The sequence below is a fragment of the Grus americana genome, chromosome 13 (assembly GCF_028858705.1).
Source record: "Grus americana isolate bGruAme1 chromosome 13, bGruAme1.mat, whole genome shotgun sequence".
Classification (NCBI taxonomy): Eukaryota; Metazoa; Chordata; class Aves; order Gruiformes; family Gruidae; genus Grus; species Grus americana.
Window position 1 is genome coordinate 22,480,518 of NC_072864.1, and position 23,704 is coordinate 22,504,221.

The 23,704-nt window shown below is 47.9% G+C and overlaps 1 protein-coding gene across 6 annotated transcripts in view; it reads left to right on the plus strand.

The window, feature by feature from the left end:
- Positions 1-23,382, plus strand: part of RANBP10 (RAN binding protein 10) — a 76,266-nt gene extending 52,884 nt beyond the window's left edge. For 3 of the 6 annotated variants that reach the window (XM_054840243.1, XM_054840245.1, XM_054840248.1), the window contains 10 exons: positions 5,024-5,208; positions 11,412-11,524; positions 14,196-14,304; positions 15,260-15,408; positions 17,520-17,715; positions 17,857-18,105; positions 18,854-18,978; positions 19,848-19,993; positions 20,472-20,583; positions 22,686-23,382. In XM_054840243.1, coding sequence (XP_054696218.1) covers positions 5,024-5,208; positions 11,412-11,524; positions 14,196-14,304; positions 15,260-15,408; positions 17,520-17,715; positions 17,857-18,105; positions 18,854-18,978; positions 19,848-19,993; positions 20,472-20,583; positions 22,686-22,816 — 1,515 coding nt within the window. In that variant the 3' untranslated portion in view covers positions 22,817-23,382. The remainder of the gene's footprint in view (positions 1-5,023; positions 5,209-11,411; positions 11,525-14,195; positions 14,305-15,259; positions 15,409-17,519; positions 17,716-17,856; positions 18,106-18,853; positions 18,979-19,847; positions 19,994-20,471; positions 20,584-22,685) is intronic. The other 3 variants (XM_054840244.1, XM_054840246.1, XM_054840247.1) reach the window with 3 other exon arrangements.
- Positions 23,383-23,704: the final 322 nt, after the last annotated feature.

Below are 23,704 nucleotides of genomic sequence, written 5' to 3' on the forward strand. Positions count from 1 at the left end.
CAGGCATAGACCAACACATCCACTGCATCCATTTCTCTCATACATAGAACTTCTTGTCCCTGAGGTTGCTCTCCGTCTTTGTACTTAATAACCCCAAATGAATTTCCTCTGAGGAATTTCTTAGTTTCCATAACTTGTTTAGGTCTCCAGAAAGATCCGTTTTCTTGGCTGACTTCCACGCTGTGTGGAAGAAACCTTGCTTTCCTTTGTTTGGCACCTCCCGCTAAAAAATTCATTTTGTTCCTCTAATTTTTGTGCTGTGAGAAATAATGACTAGCACTCCCAGTTCACCTTCCCAGTGGGATTTATGGCTTTACGGATCTCTCCCAGCCACTGTCTGCGCTGAAGGACGTTCCAGTTATTTAATTTGCCTTCTCATATCAGCTGTCAGTACAGCTTTTTTTTTTGGTTCCTAGCCTCTTTGAACCTGGTAACGTCGCAGTGTATTCCAAACCAGAAACCCTCTTTATGTGGGTTATTTCACTTGGTCCAATAAACAGTTTATTAAAGTAAAAGAATATTTTACCTGTCCATGAATATTAACCTTTTGGAGTGAGGTCTTGTGACAGCCTTGCATCCGTAGCAAGAAGACGCTTCTGTGATATACCCCTTAGTTTTAGGTGTTGTTTGTTTTCCCTCTGGGTATAGATTACATTAGGAGTCACAGTTTTACCATATTCCTTCTAATTTTTTCACAATTTATTCACAACGTATTCTTTCTCATTTCTTCTCATTTGGCTAGACCGCTTCTCTTTCTGAGATGAGAGCAATCTTCATGTTGGGATAGATAATTACTATTTAGGCTCTTACCAATCAGAAACAGCTATCCAACACGCATACCGTTGTTTTGTCATTGCCACCTAACGTGTTGCACAGATTTGGCAGGCTGTACCTGTCCCGCGTAGCGTGACTTGCATCCCTTTGGTGCAGGAGTGCACGGTGAGCTGATGTCTACGTTTGACGTGCACTTGGAGGCTGTTCCCCCGGTGTCGAGCCTCTGTTGCAAATGGGGGATGAACAGTTGGGGAAGCAGACCGGGCAGAAGAGCTCTTGAGCAGCGGGGTCTTGCACTGCCGCTGAGATTGAATGCAAACCCCTCCTGAGCCCAGGGCATCCCCCATCCCGCTGTTTCTTGATCTCACCAGATCATCCTTACAGGATCTCATGCTTGTTTGTCTGTGTGTCCTGCGCAGGGGGAATGTTTTAGTGTTAAACTGGGGGAAGATCCGGTCAGGTGGGGTTTGGGATCAGCTATTCACATGCCTCGTGGCCAGGTCTCCAGTGGTTAAACGGTGTCTCTGTGCCTTCTGCCAGCCAGTTTGCCGAGCTGTTTTCTGTGGAAACCTGCTTCTGGCTTTTACAGCAGCAGCTCATCCATGACACTGTTTTTCTGGGCCAGGAAGGAGAACAGTGGATGCCCTATAGACCTTCTACTATTGAGAATTATCCTCCATGAGATCACTTCTCTTGAAAAAGAGGGCGAGAGAAGCTCCACTGGGTCATTTCACCCCCTAACTGGATGCGAGCAAGGACACGAGACTTCTGCCTCTGTGGGAGTTTTGGACATTCCTCTCTGTGTGCTAAATGGCTCAGCTGCAGTGTTGGCAGTTCATCATGAGGATGCCTGCACCCGACTTCCAGCGTTCCCATCCTCCTCTTCCAATATCCTTCCCTTGAATTACTGCCTTCTTCCCTCCCCCTTGCAGACGCCTGTATATTCCATGTCCTTTTCTGGCCCTTTTTGGTCCCTCGGTCCATGGCTGCTTAGTTCTTCTTCCAAACAGTTGAGGTTACTGCCCTTTCCCAAAACAGACGTTTGGTGTAAATATAATGACTATTGCCAGAGATTGTAGAAGTCTTGAGGTAGAAATTGTTTCCTTGAAGTGCTTATGCAAAATTCCCCTTTCAGAGGCAAATGATGACAACAGTATTTTGCAGTATTAGGAAGTTGAAATGGATACTTTCAGTTGAAAACCACATTTTGTTCTGATAGTTCTCACACATGGTGAAGCACATTTGCTTCAGCTTGTTTCAGTTCCCTCTAAAGAGCGTTTGCATCTGTACAAATACTCAGTGAGGGAAAAAAATCGCATTTTGGCTTAGCACGGGTTGAAGTAAATACAAAAATAACTGCTTGCAAATAGAAGTGAATATCCCACAGAGGGAGTTTTCCCCTTTTTCACCTATTTAAGTCAGTGCTTAGGCCTAACTCTCTTACGCAAGCCCGTATCAGGTTTATCCTGCCTAGTGGTTTGCTGAAACGATAGGAAGTGTAAAAAGCAGGATGTGGAAGAGCCCAGGGTGGGATTGCAGGGGCACAAAAGGACGAGGAGGTTAAAATACAAGTCAGGATGAACTAGGGGGTCCTGAGCAACTGGCCACCAACATCAGAGGCGAGAGGTGGTCCAGAAGTCACGGGGAAGGTGCACCTGAAGAACTTGGCAGGAGAAGCATCTGCCTGGTCAGAGGGCTCCGGGATGATGTCTCCCTGTGTCTGGCAGGACGGCGGAGATACGTGTAGTTCCCAACAGCTGCTAAACAGAGAGAACACGTCCCACACGTGAAAAATGGAATTTTAACTCGGAGGTGATTTGAGACAAGATGGGGGTAGGCAGCTTCCCCTCAAAGAGGAATGTAGCCAAAAGTGGCAGAGAAATACACGATATGTTGTTACTTGGGGTTTTTTTACTTCTACCTTCCGAGTATTTTGGGGGTCTGATTCCTGACTTTGGAAGTCCTTGGGTTCATAATACTAAACAGTTCCGTTAATAAAAAAAGTCTAAAGTATGGACTGGAGAAACGATCTGATCCCTCAGTAGAGCTATTTCCTTGTCAGCTAGGTCTGAAAGACAAGAGAGACTGACTTTAAATACAGCATTTTCCTCTGGTAGTTCCTCCTTTATCATGCTGTATTTTTTTTGCACACCTCTAACCCAGCGACTTCCTTGGTGTGAGGATGGGAAAGGAGGAGGTGGGCTGAGTCAGCAGTGAAGCAATCATCCTGATTTCTGGCATCCATTCTCAGACTGTATTTATAGATTCATTTTTTCTTTGTTATTTGAGATTCAATAATTTCAAAGCTGGAGCAGGACATTATCCAGTTGAGCTTTGAAAATTTCCGAGAACAGAGATGCTGCAGTCTCTGGGAAGCTATTCCAGTCTTTAATCATCCTCCCAGGGAAGAATTTCTTCCTTATGACCCATCAAAATTTCCCCGGCTGCAGCTTGTGCCCATTGCCCTTTCACTGAGCACCCTTGAGAAGAATGTCTCCATCATTTTTTTTATTGCCTCCCTTTTGGGAGTGGAAGACTTGCAGTTAGGTTTTTTTGCCTTCTCTTCTCCAAGCTAATTCCCTCAGCCTCTCCTTGTATGCCAGGTGCCTCCATCCCTCTGGCCATCCTAGCAGAACTCCGCTGGACCCTGTTTGTGAATGTCTTTCTTGTCCTGGGGATGGGGATGTGCAGGCACGGAACCGAGTACAGTACTGAGCTGTAGCCACGCCAGTGAAAGCAGAGAGAAGTAATCGCTTTCCACGACACGCTGGCTCCCTTTTTGCCAATGTCATCAGGATTCTGCCGAGTTCCGCCTCGTAACAATCTTAGTACCTTTAGTAAAAAGTAAAATCCACGGCTACAGTAGGTCTCAAGGGGAGATCGATGACATTGCCAATGTCTCGGGTCTCTGCAATAGTGAGGAATTAGTTGAATAAATTTTCCAGATAATTGTAGGAAAGCCCATGGCCCTTGCCACAGAGGAGCAGAGAATCATCCTAGCTTTCTTTAGGATGACTGTCTAACCACCAGTAGTAGTTCTTGCTGATTTAACCTAGAGAGAGAGGTTCTGCTCCTCCACTGATCTAACGTCTGACTTGGGTTCAGCCATGAGCTAGACACCGCAACCAGGCACCTCCCAGACTTCCATTTCCCTACGTGCCTCCGCGTGCCTTGCCCAGTGTCCGGTGTCTGGCTGTGTTGGTCTCCGGTGTGTTAGAGCAAAGGGAAGAAACCCAAACAGTTCATGAGTGCCATGAGAGAGATTTCTTCCTACACCCCGCAGGCTGTCAGCAGATGCTCCAAAGCGGAGGATTAGTGAAGTTTGTGTTGCAAACAGGGGAGTAATCTGTGCTGCAGAAAAGTAACACAACAGTGAATGGAACATGCTCTTAAAAAATGCGACCCAGAGTGAGAACCAGGCATGCCTGTACCTTTTCTGATGCCCTTTCTCTTTTTCCCATATTTAAGCGAGCTCAGGGCTTCAATTCTTATCCATAAGCTTATTCTTAAAATAGCCGGAATTCAGAGAATTTCTAGATAGACTTTTATCACCTGTTTTCAATTAGATCATCTTCTTTGGAAGCTGAATTTCTGCCTGAATTTCGGAGGTATTTTCACAGTGGTAATCTTTCTTTTCCCCATGTTTTGGGGCAGGATGGGGTGTCAGAGCTCCCATTTGGATCCATATGCTTGTTCTTAAAATGAAATTCATCTGTCAGTAGTGGAATTTCTTGTGTGGATGACGTGCTGTCTTGGGATTGTCAAAGACCTAACCTCAGAGCTCCACTACCATCCGTTCCCTTTTCATCAAAGATGTAAAATACTCTGACAGCAGCTTCCAAGGAATAAGAGAGTTCAGTTCAAACAGTGGAGAACGCGTGGATCAGTTGATTGAGATGATGCTCCTTTCATTTTTTTTCCCCACTGTTACTATTTACTGACTATTGGACTTTGGTAGAAATTGCAAAAATCTAAGCCAGAAAGTGGACACACCACGGACAGCCGTTGTGGCATTGATCCCAGGCTGCTGGGGGATTGATCCTGTTGCTCTGGTTTATGTACAATAACTGTTTGTAACTGCACAATAGGTCGTCGGGTTCCTGGAGATGTACCTAAAGGGCTGTTCCCCTTCCTCTTCCATTGCACGTTTCAAATTAAAGAGCAGCACTTTTTGTCTTACCAAACCATGGAACTGGAAACAGAAAGAGAAAGCTGGGTTTAATGTAGGTTTCTTTTTCTTCCTTCCCAGTCAAATCTCTACCCTACAGTGGGTCTCCAGACTCCAGGAGAGATAGTCGATGCCAACTTTGGGCAGCAGCCATTTGTGTTCGACATAGAGGACTACATGAGGGAGTGGCGAGCGAAGATTCAGAGCACCATTAAGCGGTTTCCCATAGGAGACAGACTAGGCGAGTGGCAAGCCATGCTGCAGAAGTAAGTCACTGCTCTGGTGTTCAGCTTCTTTTGTTCTCTTAAGCTTTAAATACTTTTTTTTAATGCTGATTTATGCTTTCTTATGTCAAAAATTGCCAGTCGGTGCATTTTGCTCAAATTGTTTTACCCTCTGTTTTGTTGTTTAATAGTCTTTCCTGTGTAGATTGCTGCTGTTTCAAATGTAAAAGATATGGGAGAAGTTTTCAGCCAAAGACTGCATGAAAGCTTGTAGGAATGGAAGAACATACACTTTGAGGTGATGCACTGGGGGAAGGGGAGTGGAGAGGACACCATAAAACTCTAACGTAGGAGACAAGCCAGTATGTAAGTCAGCTGAATTCAGAAATGAAAGAGCAAGAAATAGCCTAAACCAAAGGCTTCCGAACCCAACCTAACTGAAAACACAATTATGGCACTTTATAAATTTATGAATACTGAATGCATTCCCCATTGCAAAAAGGATTGAGCGGAACTTGATGAGAACAGTTGATGAGAGTTGTCAGAGGTCAGGAGTATCTTCTGCCTGAAGACAGACAGAGTTGACTAAGGCTCCCCAGCTTGGCACGAGGTAATTGAGGGAGGCGGACTGTAGCTGTCCGTCAGACGTTTACACCACGAAGAGCGTGACTAGAAAGTGATAAGTCACTGTTTCTCAAAACACAAGAATTAGAGAAAAAGCACCTTCTGGCTTAAAAACAATTATTTTTTTTTTTCCACTAAATATGTGAAACTGTGGGACTTGCTGCTGCGAGAAGTTGTGGTGGTTTAAGTATAAGTGGATTTTAAAAGATATACATTTAAATATTCACAGTAATTCACGGAGGCCAGTTCCATAGTTATATCTTAAACCCCCAAGTCTGTGGCTGTTGCCTCTATCTCTGATTACAGAGAGCTCTGTGTTTCACCTTTTTATTACATTCTTTCCCTAAACCCCTCTTACTGGTGACAACTGCGTACATGTGACCATTCTTGGTTTCTGCCAGCCTTGTATGTACTTATTTGCGGATAATTCATGCCCACACTTTGAAAATCAACTGGCAGAAGCTGTTGAAAATAGTAATAATATCTTTCTTCAAGAAAATCAGGAGCAGGAGGCCTGCCAGAGAGTTTGTAGGTCCTGTAGAGGATTGCAGTATAAAAAAGAGACCTCGGGGAAGATAAGACCATATCCAATTGAATTCTTTGCCTGTGTGTGCAGAAATCAGGTAGGTTCTCATGCTGGGACGCTGCTCTGTGAGGGACTTGGCAGAGGCTGTGTCTGGGGTTGAAGTGTCTGTCAAAGAAGCACTGGAAGAAATAGGTGAGGGGAAGTGGAGACAGTCTCCGGGATCGGATATTTACCCAGAGTCCTAAGGGGGCTGCAGGAGAAAACAGGTGAGCTTGTGGCTGTGGAACAGAGTTGCTCTCCCAACTGACTTCTCTTGGGTCGAGAGAAGGGGAGGGTGGTGTGTATGGTGCCATGTTTCGTGAAGGGGTTCAGAAGAGAGTCAGGCAGCGATGGGCTGAGAGAACCCTGATGTCTGGCTTGGACAAATCCATCGAAGCACTACTGAAGGGTAGATGCATTGGGCACGTGGAGAAATAGGACGCGGGTTTTGCGAAGAGGAGCCACCAGACACCTGGATGTGGTTATCGGACTGCTGTCTTTGTCTTGGAAGTCCAAAAGGCTTTTGAGAAGTTCCTTTGCTGCAAACTAAAGAGACACTATGTCTCCATGTGGATTATGAGTCATTTGTAAGAGAGACAAGAGAGGGAATGAGTGGGTAAGGGATTGTCACTTGGGAGGAGGAGGCTGTAGAGAGGCTTGGACGTGTGTGGGTGGTGTCTGTGGTGTTGAGGGTGTTCCGAAATGGCTGGGAAGAAGGGACCCTCCAGGAAGGCATGAGGTCTTTGGGTTATGATGAATCATTGCACCGATTGTGAGGGGTAAGGCAGGAGTGTGGAAAAAAAAGTCTTGAATAGCCTGCAGAAGGTGCTGAAGAGACAATTGTTCATTGTTTTCTCTACTGCAAGAATTATTAAAGGGCATTAGGTGAAGTTAACTAGATGGCACATTTAGAAAAAATAAAGGAGGGGGTTTTCCACGCTCTCTGCCATAAGATACCATGAAACGGATTCAAAAAGTGACTGGAGACCTTATTAGAAAGAAAAAGATCATTCGGAGCTACGATGCGAAGAGATACCACCACTAGAACAGGAAGTATCTGACAAATTATTGGAAGCTGGAAGGGTTATGGGGAAAAGTATCGTTTAATATGTGCCTTATTCCTTTTTTGCCAGTTGGGAGGTACAAGTGCTGGGCTAACAGGATGTTTGGTCTGATTCAGCATGGATGTGCTCAGAGACTTCAAACTTTGTTAAGCTGTTGACTTGAACTTTCATTTTCATTCTGATGTACCGGATTGCTGACTTTATGGGTCATTTCAGTCTCTGCAACGCATCTTGTGGAAAGACAGGATCTGCTTTTGGAAAGCTTGCTTAGCAGCCAGAGAGAACGAAGAGGTTCATTGATACTTAACATGGAAATGCTTAGTTTTTAGTGCTTAAAAGGCAACTTATTCAGAAAAAAAGTGTATACCCTGCATCTTTGGACATAAAAGCACCTGCATTGACTGAGAGGACTGGCCTGTCAAGCTTAGTTTTATGAATATGTTAAGGGCACAGGCTCCTGCAGCACAAGAGAGGTTTTTTCCTTTCCCTGATAAAACTGATCATTTTTGCCATCCCGTTATTTAAGTGAATATTTAGCCATGTTGGACCTTTCCTTTTATCACATGGTAACACAGTTTCTTTGAGAGGCTTTGCTGAAAGACTCCGTGAAATATCTTTGGACAGCCAAGTGGACTGCCAAAGTATCTCTTCTGTCTGCTTCCAGTCTCCTCCAAAAATGTCACCAAATTAGAGAGCCCTGACTTCCCTTTACAAAGCTGTTGATTCTTCTGCAATAAGGACCCACGTATCCCTTTGTTTGTTCCTTCTGTTCTCCAGAATTGTTTCCTCTGATGTGCATGGTGGAGGTGTCAGGGTCACCGATCTGGACTTCTTCATATCTCATTTGGACTTCTTTTTGAGAATCAGCATTATGTTTCCCATCTTCCTCCTTTCCGTAGGCAGGCTTAAGTCAGAGCTTGTCCTCATGTTTAGTGGTAGGGCTGGTTTAGGTTGGAGCTCCTTTGGAGCTCTTGGGACAATGTTACCTCGTCCTGTGGCTTTGGTAGGTTTCGTAGTATCTTATTCATGTTCCTCAGGGTCGGTACTGGGACCGGCGCTGTTTAACATCTTTGTCAGTGACACGGACAGAGGGATCAAGTGCGCCCTCAGCAAGTTTGCTGATGACACTGAGCTGTGTGGTGTGTCGACACGCTGGAGGGAAGGGATGCCGTCCAGAGGGACCTGGACAGGCTGGAGGTGGGACTGTGCGAACCCCATGGAGTTCAACAAGGCCAAGTGCAAGGTCCTGCACATGGGTCAGGGCAATCCCAAGCACGACTATAGGCTGGGCAGAGAATGGATGGAGAGCAGCCCTGAGGAGAAGGACTTGGGGGTGTTGAGGGACAAGAAGCTGAACATGAGCCAGCAATGGGCACTGGCAGCCCAGAAAGCCAACTGTGTCCCGGGCTGCATCCCCAGCAGCGTGAGCAGCAGGTCGAGGGAGGGGACTCTGCCCCTCTGCTCCGCTCTGGTGAGACCCCCCTGCAGTGCTGCCTCCAGCTCGGGGGTCCCCAGCACAAGAAGGACATGGAGCTGTTGGAGCCAGGCCAGAGGCGGCCACAGAGACGATCTGAGGGCTGGAGCACCTCTGCTATGGAGACCTCAGGCTGAGAGAGTTGGGCTTGTTCAGCCTGGAGAAGAGAAGGCTCCAGCGAGACCTTAGAGCCCCTTCCAGTCCCTGCAGGGGCTCCAGGAAAGCTGGAGAGGGGCTGGTGACAAGGGCAGGGAGTGACAGGCCAAGGGGAATGGCCTGAAGCTGCAGGAGGGGAGATGGAGATGGGATGTGAGGCAGAAATCCTTCCCTGTGAGGGTGCTGAGGCCCTGGCACAGGGTGCCCAGAGAAGCTGTGGCTGCCCCTGGCTCCCTGGCAGTGTTCAAGGCCAGGTTGGATGGGGCAGGGGGTGGAACTGGATGGGCTGTGAGGTCCCTCCCAAATGAAATAATTCTGTGACTCTGTGATTCTATGATTTAGTCTCTAACTGTGCAGTTAAGCATCACAAGATGCAGCATGTCATGCATTCATCTGTGCTACACTGCTGGATATGCTGTCACTGCAGAGGCTGATCTGAGAAGGTTTCCAAGTACTTGAAACCTTGCAAGGGACTCACATGGATAACTCATCTTCTTTGTGTGTTGTTACAGTCTTATAGGATCTTGAATCTTTTTAGCTCTTGCCATGAAGAATCTGAGTAGGAGTCATCTGAGGCTTGAGATCAGCTGGTGTGGTTGATTATGGGAGGAGGAACAGTGTAGGTCCCTATTTCTGATAAAGCGGGAGGACTTTGTACTGTTCATTTGAGAATCTAGGTGGCACCATGCAGAATGAGAAGTTTATGTAATTTGTACAGAGAAGCGTGCAGTTGAGTTCTGTTTTGAAGAAGAAAAGCCACAGACGGTACAAGCCTCTCTACCAACACCGTGGGCGCTCAAGGGGAGAGAAGCAGCCCTAGCTGCAGCACTGGGATGGCTGCTCCTGCGATTTGAGCTCTTCTGCTCTCAACAAGTTTCAACCCTGGCTCCCAAGCAGTAAAAACTGTTCCCTTGGAGAGCTTGGGATTCTGAAAGGTTTTTGTGGTCTGCGTGAACGTGTCACGTAGGTTACAGTGGAGTGCGATAATGTTCCCCAGAACTTCAGGAGGGGTACCCCTGGATGCAAACATGCAGCTCAGTGTTTGAGAGGGTGCAGCACTGCTGTAGTAAGTAGCTGAGACACAGAACTGATAAGTCCTTGCTGAAAATTAGCCTGGCATGGTGACCAGCCTGTACCACTGCTGTGTACCCAGAGGGACGCATCCTGTGATGCCACGGGCAGTTGTGGCATAGGGAGGAGCTCAGTTTTTATGGGGCTTCGTAGAGCATTTACATCTTCCCAGTGTGAAGCCTCTGACTCTGGCCACTGAACTACCCTGAAGCGAGAGTTGGCTTTTCCCCGCTCCGTTCCTGCCAGCCTGGATCGCTGTGTTCAGCCTGGCTGAGCCAGGGCGACCTGGCTGCGGTGCCTGACACAGGGAGGGATGTTACCGCGCCATGCCAAGGCCAAAGGGTACGTCTTGTACCCGCACTGCTCAGAAACACTTCGTTTTAAAGCAAGTTTTTCAAATTACACACCTGCTTACAATCTTACGCCTGAAAATTATTGCTGACTCATAAAGTAGTTCAGCAGCTAAGTGGAACATGTATTTTGAGCTGTGTCTTGGTCAGACTTGGACTTCGTCATAAGAAGCCTATTTTGAGATTCATCACTTTGAAATCTTGTGCTGGCTTTTCAGGTTTTTGTTAAAATCCAGTCAGCATTTAACATTTCCCCGCCATATCCTGGGAGGGCACAAATGCTTTAGAAATGGTCTGTTCAGAAAGATGTTTTTGTTGTGTTTGTTTTCTGACAGTGATACTACCTCCCCCCCCCAACATTTTTTTGAAAATACAACTTAAAAGTGTGTTAATGTAAAATCAATGCTGACAGTCTACTTTTTGTAAATCAGCAGATAAAAGTATCTGTGAATGTGTAGAATTCATAAGGAGATTCAACTACCAGAGATATAATTGCTGGCAAATAAGTGATGGAAGAAATTCAGGACCAGAATCTCTTTCTTTTTTTTTTTTTTTTTTTTTTGAGATCTGCTTGAAAGCCCTGAGCCTCTCTGAGGTTCAGATTTTATGTCTGTACTGGCAGTTACACAGTACTGAGCTCTTACAAGTGACCCTCGGACAGCAATCATTAAATAAATACCATGTATACATTGGGAGTCTTATTTTATTGGTTTTCCCCCTGTAAGGTGAATTTAGAGCTTCCCTCCTGTTTGCTGAGGTGCCTGTCTTGTAAATTTACACTGTGTGGACCCAGAAGTAGGACCCCGGTTATGTTCTAAGCAAGCTGAGTTTGGTCACTGAAATTACAACCTCTGTTGTGTTGATTTTTTTTTTTTTCCTCCAGTGTGATTACCCTGTTTTACCAATGCCTCTTCATCTGTTTGTGTTTTCTTATTTTCTAGTATGGTTTCGTCCTATTTGGTTCATCATGGGTACTGTTCAACAGCCACCGCCTTTGCCAGAGTCACAGACACCACGATCCAGGAAGAACAGACCTCCATAAAGAATAGACAAAGTAAGTCTCTGGGGTGGTCGTTCCCAAAGCGTGGCGCACTGGCCACGTGTCACCTTCGGGACTCTGCAGAGGAGTGAAGTGCTGTGGAAGTAGAAAAGTTACTCCACGACAGTAGAAAGCTGTCCGCAGCACGCTGCTGACTTAGCGTTGCTGTCTGTGGGTCAGCAGAGCTTGGGGACCACTGCTGGGAGCACTTTGCCCATCGTCACGGTGTCCCCTCCGCCCTCTTTGCCTGAAGAACTGCCCCGTTCTTTTCCCTTTGCCTTTCTGCTCTGCGAAACGTCCTGCCTGCCTGGCAGGGTTGAATATGCTGAGTTTTCTGATCAGCTTGGTTCATTTTCCTCAGTCTTGCTGAAAATGAATAGCTGAATGCTGGAAGAGGTGAGGCGACTCTCAGCCTTGGGTCCAGCAGTTTCACACATTGGGCTAAACGTAATATCTAGGGCAGAAGGTGCTTTCTTGGAGGTGGTGCCAAATCGGTGGAGAATAGAAGGTTGCCTTGGACTTTACCTGAACTGAGGTCACTGTGCCCCGGAGATCCCTTTGGGTTTGGGTTCTTCGATGCAGTCTCTTGCCCAGGGGCAGTGTCATTGCCATGGTCGTAGGGACCCAGACACAGTGTTTTGACTACAGCTCCCAGAGTTAACGAGTCTTCCAGTCTCTTTGCATATTTTGTCTTCGGGTAGTTTTTTTACACACTGAGGTTTTTGCAGATTCACAGCCAACGCGTTTAGCTCGCACTAGGTGAAGGATTTGTATTCCGTGTCTGCTTTGGTTATCACTGTTTCCTCTCAAAGTGGCTCATCTCTCAGTTGGTAAGGCTGTAAATGCTTTTGGTTCCTGCAGAATAAGGCTTGCAGCTTTCTCCCGCTGTACTTTTTTTTTAGTTTTTCTATTCACAGGCTTAACTGCAGAGTCACAGAACATTGGTGTGTTTTCTGCATTCTCCTGGCTGTCGAATATGGGCTACATCCTGCTCTGTGCGTTTCCCTTCCCTTTGTGAACCGTTTCTCATGTGACTGTCACGTACGAGGAGCATCGTGTCCCTTTGTAGCTCGTTCTCCATACATTACGTACGCTTAGCCAGCGTTCGGGTTCATCTGGGGACTCTGCTTAGTACCCAAAATAACTTGTCGTCGCTGCCCGTCAGTGCTGATGGGCTTTGTGCTTTCCAGGTCATGCGTTACGCAACCCTGACCCCAGCCAGTGGTCTTGCTGGCGTGGGTTTAATTGGTAAAGGCTTACGGGAGGGATGCGAGACAGCGCGGTGTCGTTTGTCTGAGCACAGGTGACAAGGCAGACGGAGGGAAGGAATACAGAGCTCTGAAACTGGGGCTTGAATAAAAGGTGTGAGGAAAACACAGATGGGAAAACAAGAAGAGGGGGAAATAGAAAAGGCGGTGACATCTGTGAGAGTTGCCAAACAAGGCAAAGAGGAGAGCTGTCAAAGGCAGCGAGACGTGAAAACGGACGTGCAAGTAGGAGAAACAGCGAAATGAAGCTCTGTGCAGCACACGTTGGTGTGAGAGCTGCGTCTTTGGTTTTAGCTTTTAGCTACGGTAACAGGCGAATAGACCCTGAGAAGTGGGAGCGAGACAAGTCGTTGCAGATTGTTCCTGGGGGTCGCTACCGAGGATCACCGGGTGGGCCTCCAGCTGCTCATGACTCGCGAAAGTCAGAGCCCGCCTGCAAAGCACCTCACAGGTGATTCAAAACCTCCTCTCTGGTGTTTGTAAGGAGTCCTGCAAAAACAGCGAGGGAAGTGCAGTGCATTCTTAGTTTTAAGTACACTTAGGAAAAAACCAAACTGTAGATGAAAAAACCTCTGTAGATGAAAAAACCTCTGTAGATGAAAAAACCTCTGTAGATGAGCAGCTTCCCTGAGTGTTGGGGGGGGATCAGTGACTGCGTTGAGTCTTTAATTGTGTCTTCTGACCCACTGAAGGAACATACCTGGGACGTGAACACCCAGGATGACAGATGGCTTCTGCCTTGTATCTTTGCGCCTCCTAGAAATATCCAACCTGTTGAGCTGTTTCTAGCTGCGTCGCCAGCTGGTCCCTGGAGCTAGCTGACAGGTCCACATCCTCGTTGCAGCTCAGGGTACTTCTCTGGCAGTACATTGAGGTGGGATGTGCAGGAACCCGGTTTCGTTGGTATAATTTCTTCTGCTTAGAGGTGGGGATAGTGGGGAAGCGGTACGGTGCTGTGGTTTAGGCCCTCTGAGAATGCTCTGTTCATCTGGTGGTCAGCCATACAGTAATCTTGGACCAGCCAGAGGATGTAACGTGGGGGTGACCTAGGGGATTCCCCTCTGAAACTGGCATTTCCCCAGCAGCCTCCTTGCTCCCATCCAGCTGCCATGTCCTGCTTTCTTTTCCATCGCTGCATAGCTCTGTGGCTGAAGGACTAAAGTCCCAGAGCACCCCACCCCAGCACGCCTGCTTCATCTCTCAGATCCTCTTGGTGTTTCTGAGCCACTAACAGATTCTCCCTCATTTTCACAGGCTTTTTCCTCATCCTAATCCGTAATAAACAGAACGCGGTCCCTGGTTCTCCCTAGCCCTTGTGCAAGGTGATAGTGGGGAGCTGTGTGGCGTACGTGAGACAACTCTTCTGGCCATTCTTGTTGGCCGGTCCTGTGTGTCAATAGGTCTCCTTTTGCTTTCAGGAATACAGAAGCTAGTATTAGCAGGCAGAGTGGGAGAGGCTATAGAAGCCACCCAGCAGCTCTATCCTGGCCTCCTAGAACATAACCCCAACCTGCTCTTCATGTTAAAGTAAGTATGAATAGCTTTATACTCCCTAATGCTGAAATGTGTAGGTGAAGCAGAGAAGAAAGAGGCTGTCCAGCCATCCAGTCCGGCTGCACGGCTTGGTCTGAATTCAAACTGTTTGAGATCCCTTTGGGAGCAGGTGGGAGAGGACGTCGGTTCAGTCCTTTGCACAGTGCTTGTAGCAATGTAGACGTAGCCCTTTTGTTGCTGCTCAGATCCAGTATGGCATTGCCTCAGGAGGGCAGGCAGAGGTGGGTGAAATTTTAGTTCTGCAGACCGCCAGAAACTCCTTCGCAGATGGCCTTTACTTGTCTTGTGGAGATCTTGCAACGCTGGAGCACATGGCAGTCGCTGTGAAGGTTCCTAGAAAGGCAGATGTATGGAAAAGGCTATCTGGGGTAGAGAGTAAAGGGAAAAAAGTGCCTGTGTGTCCCAGTTCTCCCAGCCATACAGAGTGGCTCTCCCCACCCTCCTGAGATGTGTAAGGACAGTTCCCAGCAAAGCTAAACAGGGACCTGTCCTGTCACTGTGGATATTGCATTTTTTACCCTTCCTTGTCTATTTGCCATTGGCCGCCAGCATTTCTAGGTTGACGGAGTAGTGGGGGAACTATGATGTTTGGCAGATTTACTATCATGTCCCTGAAAAAACCCCCACAGTTGAGTTTTGGAGTTCCTGCAGAGGTAGTGGAGATGAAAGCATGCTGGAAAGGAACAGTTTCTTCTTAGCACAATGGAAATAAACTTGCTTTTTGGGAACATCTCAACATTCATTAGCATCAAAGTTGCAGGTTCTGAACTCCTTCCTCCCATAGCATTATCAGAGCACTCGCAATACAAAGGTACCAAGAGTCCGAAATGTCTTTTTCAAAGCCAAGAAATTTAACTCAAAAAACCTCAATGCAGAGCATCCTGGCTGTCACGCACCCTTTTCTCCTTCTTCCCTCCTATGAAATCAGGTGTCGGCAGTTTGTGGAGATGGTGAATGGGACAGACAGTGAAGTTCGTTGTTTCAGTGCCCGCAGCCCCAGATCCCAGGACAGTTACCCCGGGTCCCCCAGCTTAAGTCCTAGACATGGATCAAGCAACTCACACGTGCATAGTACCGGTAAGTGTGTTTTCTGTGTTTCCTGGTGAAAAGAGCAAATGTTAAAGGTGACTGCTGTCCCTTACCTGCTACTTTCCGTGCATTATTCTATGAAATGCTCTGCTCCTTTCTGATACCCAGCTGAGAGGACATACTGTTATCATGGGTGTCTCTATACTGTTACAGAATTGGGTTTGCATTAGTTATTTTCCACAGATAATTGTCTGCAGAGCAGATTTTTTTTCAGAATAAGGAAGCTTTTGAAGGTGGCCTTCTAGTGCAGCCGGTAGTGACTCAGTGTTTCACTGACCAAGCTGTAGGAGGAGGTCTGGAAAACAAAGCCTCCTGTACCCTAGAGTCTGCAAAAGAATTGCTTTCCAGTAAGGACCGAGCAGAAGCAGCACTGTTCTGGCCAACGGAGCAAAAGGTTAGGGGGATGCCTTGTATGGGAGCTTCTCCTTCTCCCATAGACTCTACCTTGCAAGCTCTAGACATGTGAGAAGGGAACGGTTCTGTACCTGCAAAACCCTGAAGCATCAACTTTCCGCAGTTTGGGAAATGAAACTTTAGGATTTGAAGTGGAAAGAACAACGTGAACCAAGACACCCAAGCTGTCTTCCCTTGGTAATTACTGATGACAGCTTTGAGGATGGATGGAGTGGGCCAGGAACTATGACCTGCAGAGCCCCTGGAAACAGCCGAGCTGCTTCACAGCCTCTGAGTGCATTTTGTTTCGGTATTCCCGCTGCTGCATGTGACAAACTGTGGACAGGCAAACATTGACGGGGAAAGAAGACAATTAGTAGAACGCCTCCAAACTGTCACTCACCTTCCCAAGACAGTATCTTTATTTTCCTATATTGTGTTGCAAGAAACCCTGGGTATCTTTCTCTGACTAGGTAATCAGAATGACCCCATCAGTCCATAAAAGCTCTCGTTGATACCTCTTTTCAGCTGGGAGATGCCTACATAAAAAAACCTGCAACACAAAGCAGCATTCATATATATTTGTCTCCATACGTAGGACTCCACCTTCCACAGTTCTCTCTGTCAGACCTTGTGCTTTCAAAATAGTGATAATTTCATCAGTGCCTGTTTCAAAGATTAAGCAAGACTGTCGTGCACAGTCTACTGCGTCGTTGTTGTTCAAATACACAAAACGGCCCGTTGTTTGAATCTTTGCGTTGTTGGGATAAAACTACAAATCAATTCCCTAGCTATAAATACAATGGTGAGATCAACCGATGAATTTGGATACATCACCATCACTTCTGGAGAACCGCCATGCCGGGCCACATCATCTAGTCAAGAACTTGTGGTCAATATTGGTTGCCTAGGGAAGAATATAGGAAGAAGGCAAGCCCATAGTGAGGTTTTTCCAAAACATTATTTGAGCTCCTAATGATTTTCCGTTGTCTTGGGATTTAATAGCCCCCATAAACATAGCCAATCATTTTTGAATCCATATAAAACTTGTGCTAATGACTGAAGGTTTGTGTCCTGTGTCAGTGAGTTCCAGAGCGTGATTCCCCCTTTTTGGGAAGCTGCGGGGGGGCAATGAGATTTCAAGCCTGACTCTCCTTTCATTGATGTCTGTTCTCCTGAATGAAGAAGTTAGCTCGTGATTTTTAAGAGGGTTGTTGTTATTTGCCAAGTGTTGCGTGAATCAAGTATATGCCTAATACAAGATAGGTTGTGGGAAGCCTGGGAAATTCTGCTTGCAAAGAATTCTTGTGGCCCAATTTTCACCTGTGCTTTCGTAGTTTTCTTTGATAGAGGGTTTATGAGAAATATTTGGGTTTGTGAGAAGAGAGTTTGTAAACTTCTTTACAAACCATCCACACTTCCTATTTCAACAATAATTTCTGTGCTTATGTGAGCTGCTTCTGCCGATTTTTTATTTACAACCCATTTTTGGAGCTTCCTTAAGCTCAGATGTTGCTGGTGAGCAGTGCGGTTCCTTCCACATTCATTTGTGCTTTCTCTAAACCCCCTTAAATTTAAGAAAGATGATTAATAATTTAATTCTTGCTCTCTTCCTTTGGGACCTGCTCTCTTGCTAAATTGTTGACTTCACAATAGAGTGATATTGTCAGTGTGGTCTCATTTTTCCCTTTCTTCTTGACTGTCAGGAGCAGATAGTCCAACCTGTAGCAATGGAGTCATGTCCACAAAAAGCAAACAGAGTCACAGTAAATACCCAACGCTGAGTTCATCATCTTCATCTTCCTCCTCCTCCTCCCCCTCATCTGTGAACTACTCTGAGTCCAATTCTACAGATTCTACCAAATCTCAGCAGCACAGTAGTACGAGTAACCAAGAAACCAGGTATTTCTTTTTCTTTTACAGATGCCTGAGGAGGGTGAGATGGTGGGAGAGGGCTCAGTCTGCTTTCTGAAGGGCATCTCTCCTGCTCTTCTGAACAACAGAGTAACTCTTTGTTATCTACAAGGTCACTACTATTCCCAGCAGGTGCAAACCTGTTCCCGTTCTCCTGCTCTGGCCCAGGCTTGGAGGCTCATCTCCTGAGGAATATTATGATGCTCTCGTTTCAAACGCTGAGCTGTCCCATGGGACTGATGCCGTCAGAGCCCAACATGATAGCTTGCACAGAAGCTCTGCCGTTGAGCCGTTGCTCCTGCCTCAGCCAGCCGATGACTGCTCGAAGCAGCTTGCCCGCCCTTTAGTGGGTGAGGCAGCAGCTCCAGTGAATACTGGGTTGGTGCACTGCCCTCTCGAGTATTTTTCTTGGCTCCCTCTACCTGTTGCCCAGCTCCTTCCAGATGAGCCTCTGAATCAACAGTAATTTGTATCGTACTTGTGACAGCAAGTCAGATCTTTAGAAAGCCTCCCTTCTCCCAGGAGGCATAGACAGTCCAGGAGAGCGGTAGAGTTACTGCTGCGTTTACTGGAGTGTGGAACGTATTGAGCCGTGGTGAGAACTGAGCTTCCTTTGGGCTCACTTTCCAGGTTGGTGTTGCAGGGCTGCCCTGCTGGAGCAGAGGATGTCCTTGTGATTAGGAGAATCTCTTGCTAATTGCAGCTGGCACTGCTCCTCTGAGTACTGTGCTGAGCACAGTTTGCAGGACAGTTTGTAGTCTCTATCAGGACCTCTTGAAAGCCGTATAGCACGTTACTGAGTGAGAAACACTTGTTCAGACTCAATTACCACCCTCCAGGATCATTTGATAAAGCTGAATTTAGGATTTGTTTTTTAAATGTAGAGCCCAAGTCCCAGCAAGATTTTCTTATCTAATTCAGACTGCTGTCTTGAACGTTTAAGCCTAGAGCCCCTGTGTGTTCTGCACTGCACTTTTTGCAAGTTTGGCTTACCATGGCCAAGACTTCCCTCCTGTTTAGTACGTTAGTATGTTATCTGTTGTCTGGCTGCTGTTTGCTGGCATCTGAGCTCTTCATTTCTTCCCTAATTTAGATATCTGACCTTTATTTCATCCTTTCACCTCAGTGACAGCGAGATGGAAATGGAGGCTGAGCACTACCCCAATGGAGTCCTGGAAAATTCATCCACCAGGATAATGAATGGCACCTACAAACATGAAGAGATCCTGCAGACGGATGAATCCAGCATGGGTAGGGCCTCAGAGGCAGGAGGGGAAAAGGGAAATAGAATTAGGTGGTATTGAGAGTTAAAGTTGTGATTGGATTGTGGGGAAAACCCGTGTACTTTGGGTTTCTTTCCCCACCCCAGTGAATGAAGTTCTCAAGATATCTGTTTCACCAGGAAGATGAATCTGTCTTGGAATTAAAACTAGGTCTGGCTTTTCATAGTCTCGCAGCAGTGCTGGTGATGTTGTGGAGCAGGGAAAGCGATAGGAGTGAAAGGTTTGTTCAGCACTGGTCATGAATTCCAGCTCAGAGCAGTCCTGGCACTTCTTCCAGCTGAGGAACTGAACCGAGCTGTACAAGGCTCAAAGTGTCCTCAGCGCAGTGTGGTCAGCCGTAAGTGTTGTGTTTGTGGGTGCTTTAGCCAGGAGGGAGAGGATGAATCAGTGACACCACCTCTGAAACTGGGGATTCCTCCAGTTATAGCACATCTTGTGGGCACCTAATACTGGGAAGTTGTTGGTGGTGGCATCTCTACTGAAAGTTTGACGAGGCCAGGATTTGTTAGACCAGGCGTGCTGTGTACGCTGTACAACACACATGAAAGGGTAACACAGCTGGAGTTGCAAGCTGCCATGATTTTATCAGAATCCTTGATCTGTAGGTAGTCCTCAGGCATTAAACAAACTGAGCTCAAGTTTTCCCAGTATCTCTGGGGCTCTGAAAAAACCACTCCTGGCTGTGGCAGTGCAGAAGAAGCTTCCACTGGGATAAAGTTAGAGCAGGGAACAGCTGCCTGCTCCAGAAGGGGAAGGAGTTCATGGGTAGCACGACACAGAGTGGGCAGTGGTGGGGAACAAGGGATGGTTGTTAATTCTCCACTGCCTTTCCTCTAGAAGACAGCTGTCCCCAGAGGCAGCTCTGTGGAGGGAACCACGCTGCCACGGAACGAATGATCCAGTTTGGACGGGAGCTGCAGATGCTGAGTGAGCAGCTTTGCAGAGAATACGGGAAGAACACAGTACACAAAAAGATGCTTCAGGTAAGCCTGGACCTTGTGCTGCATCGCAGCAGTTCTCTGTGCCAGGGCTGGGGTTGCAGGTCCTCTTGCAGAGCTTTGGGCGACCCCGACTTCTGCACCTGGTGAGGAAGAGGGGGCCTGCCTGGGGATCAGAGGTCAAAACTCAGTGAACTTAGAGCATCCAGACCCAGTTCTCGGCACAGGAGAAAAGAAACACAGCTCCTGCCTGCCTTCGCTCTTCTTCTCTCCAGGTGACACTCTGCCTGCCTTCCCGTGCTGGCTCCCCTGCCAGGTGGAGAGGGCCTCCTCTTTAATCCACTATCTTCATGGCCCACTGTGGTCCTTCACTACCGAGAAGAAAAGGGCCGTTTCTTTTCAGGAGGTAGGCGCCTGTCACCTTGGCGATGGCAGGAGGCGCCCCGGCTGACGGACCCGGCGGTTTTCCCGTGTGTTTGCAGCCATGCATGACCTTACTGTGCCTTTCTCTTCTCTCACGCAGGACGCGTTTAGCTTGTTAGCTTACTCAGACCCTTGGAACTGCCCCGTTGGTCAACAGCTGGACCCGATCCAGAGGGAACCTGTGTGTGCTGCTCTTAATAGTGCTATATTGGGTAAGACCTGGTTCCTGTGTGAGCACTGCCACTGGACAAACCTGCTCTCGAGGGCTGTCCTCTGGCGGGCAAGCCCGTGTTAGGAAGAGTTCAGAAATCCTTGTGTTTAGCTTTTGCCTCTCTTTCTCTTGCTGGGGACTGACAGGGCAGTGATGCAGGACAGGAGGAGATGGGGGAAGCCAGCAGAGAACGGATCCTCCTGATCTGATCTGCTTTTGGCTCCCTTCCTTGGGTCTTCCTCAATGCCGCTTCCAAGGATGCTCCTTAGGATTTTCTGAAGAAGCGAAGATCTCTTTGATGCATTTCCTGCCCCTCTTCTTTCTTGCTCTGAACCCACCTGAATCATTTTGCTGGCATTACCAGGGCTCTTTTCCATGCTCTTTGGGTTGGCAGAGTTTTATCCTGGCATCGTCCTACTTTCTGGCAGGGAATGCAGTTGCTCTGTTGCAGCAGCTCCTAAGTGAAGCCGGTTTCCACAGTGTTGGCTCTAAAGCAGAGGGGAGCCATAATTCCAGTTACCTTTGAGCTCATGCCGAACATGCGGAGTTAAATGCAGGCAGGGTCTGTCTTCCCTTCGAGCATTGCCTCTGCATGTTCCCATCGCGTGCAGCGCCTGCTGGAGCCCAGAGAGCCTGGCTGCCTGCGGTCCAGCGTTGGAATCGGGGCTGTGGTAATGGTCCAGCCCTGCTGCTCTTTCCCTTCTGGTCTTGAACTGTGCTGAGATGCCCTGCTCTGTGCAGAGATCTGGTTATTGGTTGGTTTTCTCCAGCTAGCAAGACAGCTCCCCTTTTTCTGATGAGTCTTGCTCTTTGTGTCAGTAGGATGGGTCATGGTTGGATCCAGGTATGAGCAGTCCCATGCCCTCCTCCGTGTCCTCAGACCTGCATGTTTATGCCTGCTCTTCCATTTTCATTACACAAGCATCTTCCTTGGCCCAACAGCTTCTTGTCGCTTACTCTCCAGCCTTAAACCCGCTGTAGTAAATGCAGTAGCTTTCCCTGATGGAAGGCTTGTGCTTGCAATCAATGAGTTGCCATGTCATTGCTGACCCTCCTGGTATCTTCAGCTACAGAAAGCTCCATGGTGGCGAAATGGGTGTAGTGATAATGAAGTTATGCCACCAGTCTGCAAGAAGGGGATTGATTCATTCTAGGCAGGCCTAGTCTAGCTCAGTCCATCCACAGCCGGCCAAACGCTGTCCACTGGACAGCTTCTCTGTCTGGGAAACCCACGCCTGTCTCCTGTGCACAGTCCAGCTCACTGTGCCCAGACGTATTTCCTAGTGGGTCTGTGCACCTCGTGTCGAGTGTGCCAGAAGGAGATTTGGAGATTATCTTCTGGGGGATGGAACAGCTTGATGGACAAACCCGTGATGGCTCCTGTTCTGTCTGAGTAAAGGCACAGAAATGGTAGGGCTTGGGAAGAAGAGTCCCTTCCCCGGACAGTCAGCATGGGCAGGTGTCCAGCAGGGTGGTCAGCTCTGGCCATTGTTTGTCCGGTGCATGATGTGCATGGACAAGTTGCTGAGGGGTGTCACCCGGGAGACATGAAAGATGGTGTCTGGACATGCTTTGTCACACAGGTTGCAGGGCACCTTGTCTAGCTCAGCAGAGGATTCCGTCTTGCATACACGGCAAACACGAAGTTGCAAACAAGCAGAGGGTTTGTCTGGGGCTTGGACTAGTGTGTAGACTTGCACAAGTGGGAGAGATGGAGAGGTCGCCTCTCACTGGGTGCCAGTTTCTCCTGCCTTTCCTTATTCTTCCATGCTTTGATCTCTCATGCTTTGAGGGTTTTCTGGCAGACGCTGACGCAGCAGGAGCTCCACTGCCTTTTTCTTACTTTGGCCACCACAGCAGCACTTTCTCAAAGGCCCTGTTGAGCTGTGGCCCCAGGTGGGACTTGCCATGGGTGGGCAGGACTGTGTGGAGCGTGCGGAGGAGCCAGCGGTACTCGGGAGCAGCTTCCTTCCAGAGCCAGCGGCTTCTGCCAGGGATGCTGGGCTTGGTGCCCAGATGGGACTGAGAGGGACCCGAGTGCAGGTGAGCCGGCATGCAGCCAGGGTGCCTCTTCTAAACGGATTTCTTTTTTTGCCCCCACAGAATCTCAGAACCTGCCAAAGCAGCCCCCGCTGATGCTTGCCCTGGGCCAGGCCTCGGAGTGTTTGCGGCTCATGGCTCGCGTGGGCTTGGGCTCCTGCTCCTTTGCCAGAGTAGACGACTATTTGCACTAGCCACCAGAGCAAGATGGAGTTGACATCATTGAGTGCTGCCCTTCACCCTCCGTTGCTGCCACTCTACACCACCACCTCGTTCGATAGCCTGACCTCCCTGCCACCAACACCCCCTCTAGCACACACACACACGCTGCCCGTGAAAGGATCGAGTGAAGTCCCTCACTGTGCGGCTGTTCCTGACCCCAGGAACGACTGGCAGACCTTACCCGTCTCCCTGCCATTGCTGCGGCTCCAGCGGCACTCAGTATTTCGCTGGTTATTCTAATGTAGCACCTTCCGATGTAGGGATTTCTCTTTGTTTTGATTTGAGTTGTTTCTCATGGATCCACCAGTATTTTATCTGGAGAGTTTTGCTGAGCTGGTTTCTGCTGATTTACTGAGGAAGCTCATCAAGTTGGTGACAGCTTGTTCTTTTCTTCCCTTCTCCCTCCATCGTGCACATACAGCAGCATCTTCTGTGCTAGTTCCCTGAACTCTTCTCGCAGTGGCAGTTCAGAGGGATTTTTTTTTTTTAATTTTATTTGAATCCTGTTTATTAAAAAGGTCTCTTCCACCTCCACAAAGTCATTGATGTATTTATTGCCCACAGACACGGTCCCAGCCATACGCATCATACAGCCCCGCAGGAGACCTGGTGAGGTAGGTCCCGTCACGCACTAATGAGGGGAGTTGGAGGAGCTTGGTCCCTCAGGGCACACGCCTCTCTGAGAGCACAAGGCTCTCCAACGCTTGTCTTTGTGAGTGGGAAGAGTAGCAGCCCTGACATTGCCTGTGGTAGTGGCCGTGCTGTAGAAGCATCTCACAGCCCTGAGGAATAGGTAAATCCAGCTCTCGCAGCAGCTAGAGGGACAGGACTGGCGAATATGAAGTCATCTCCCGCGGTGT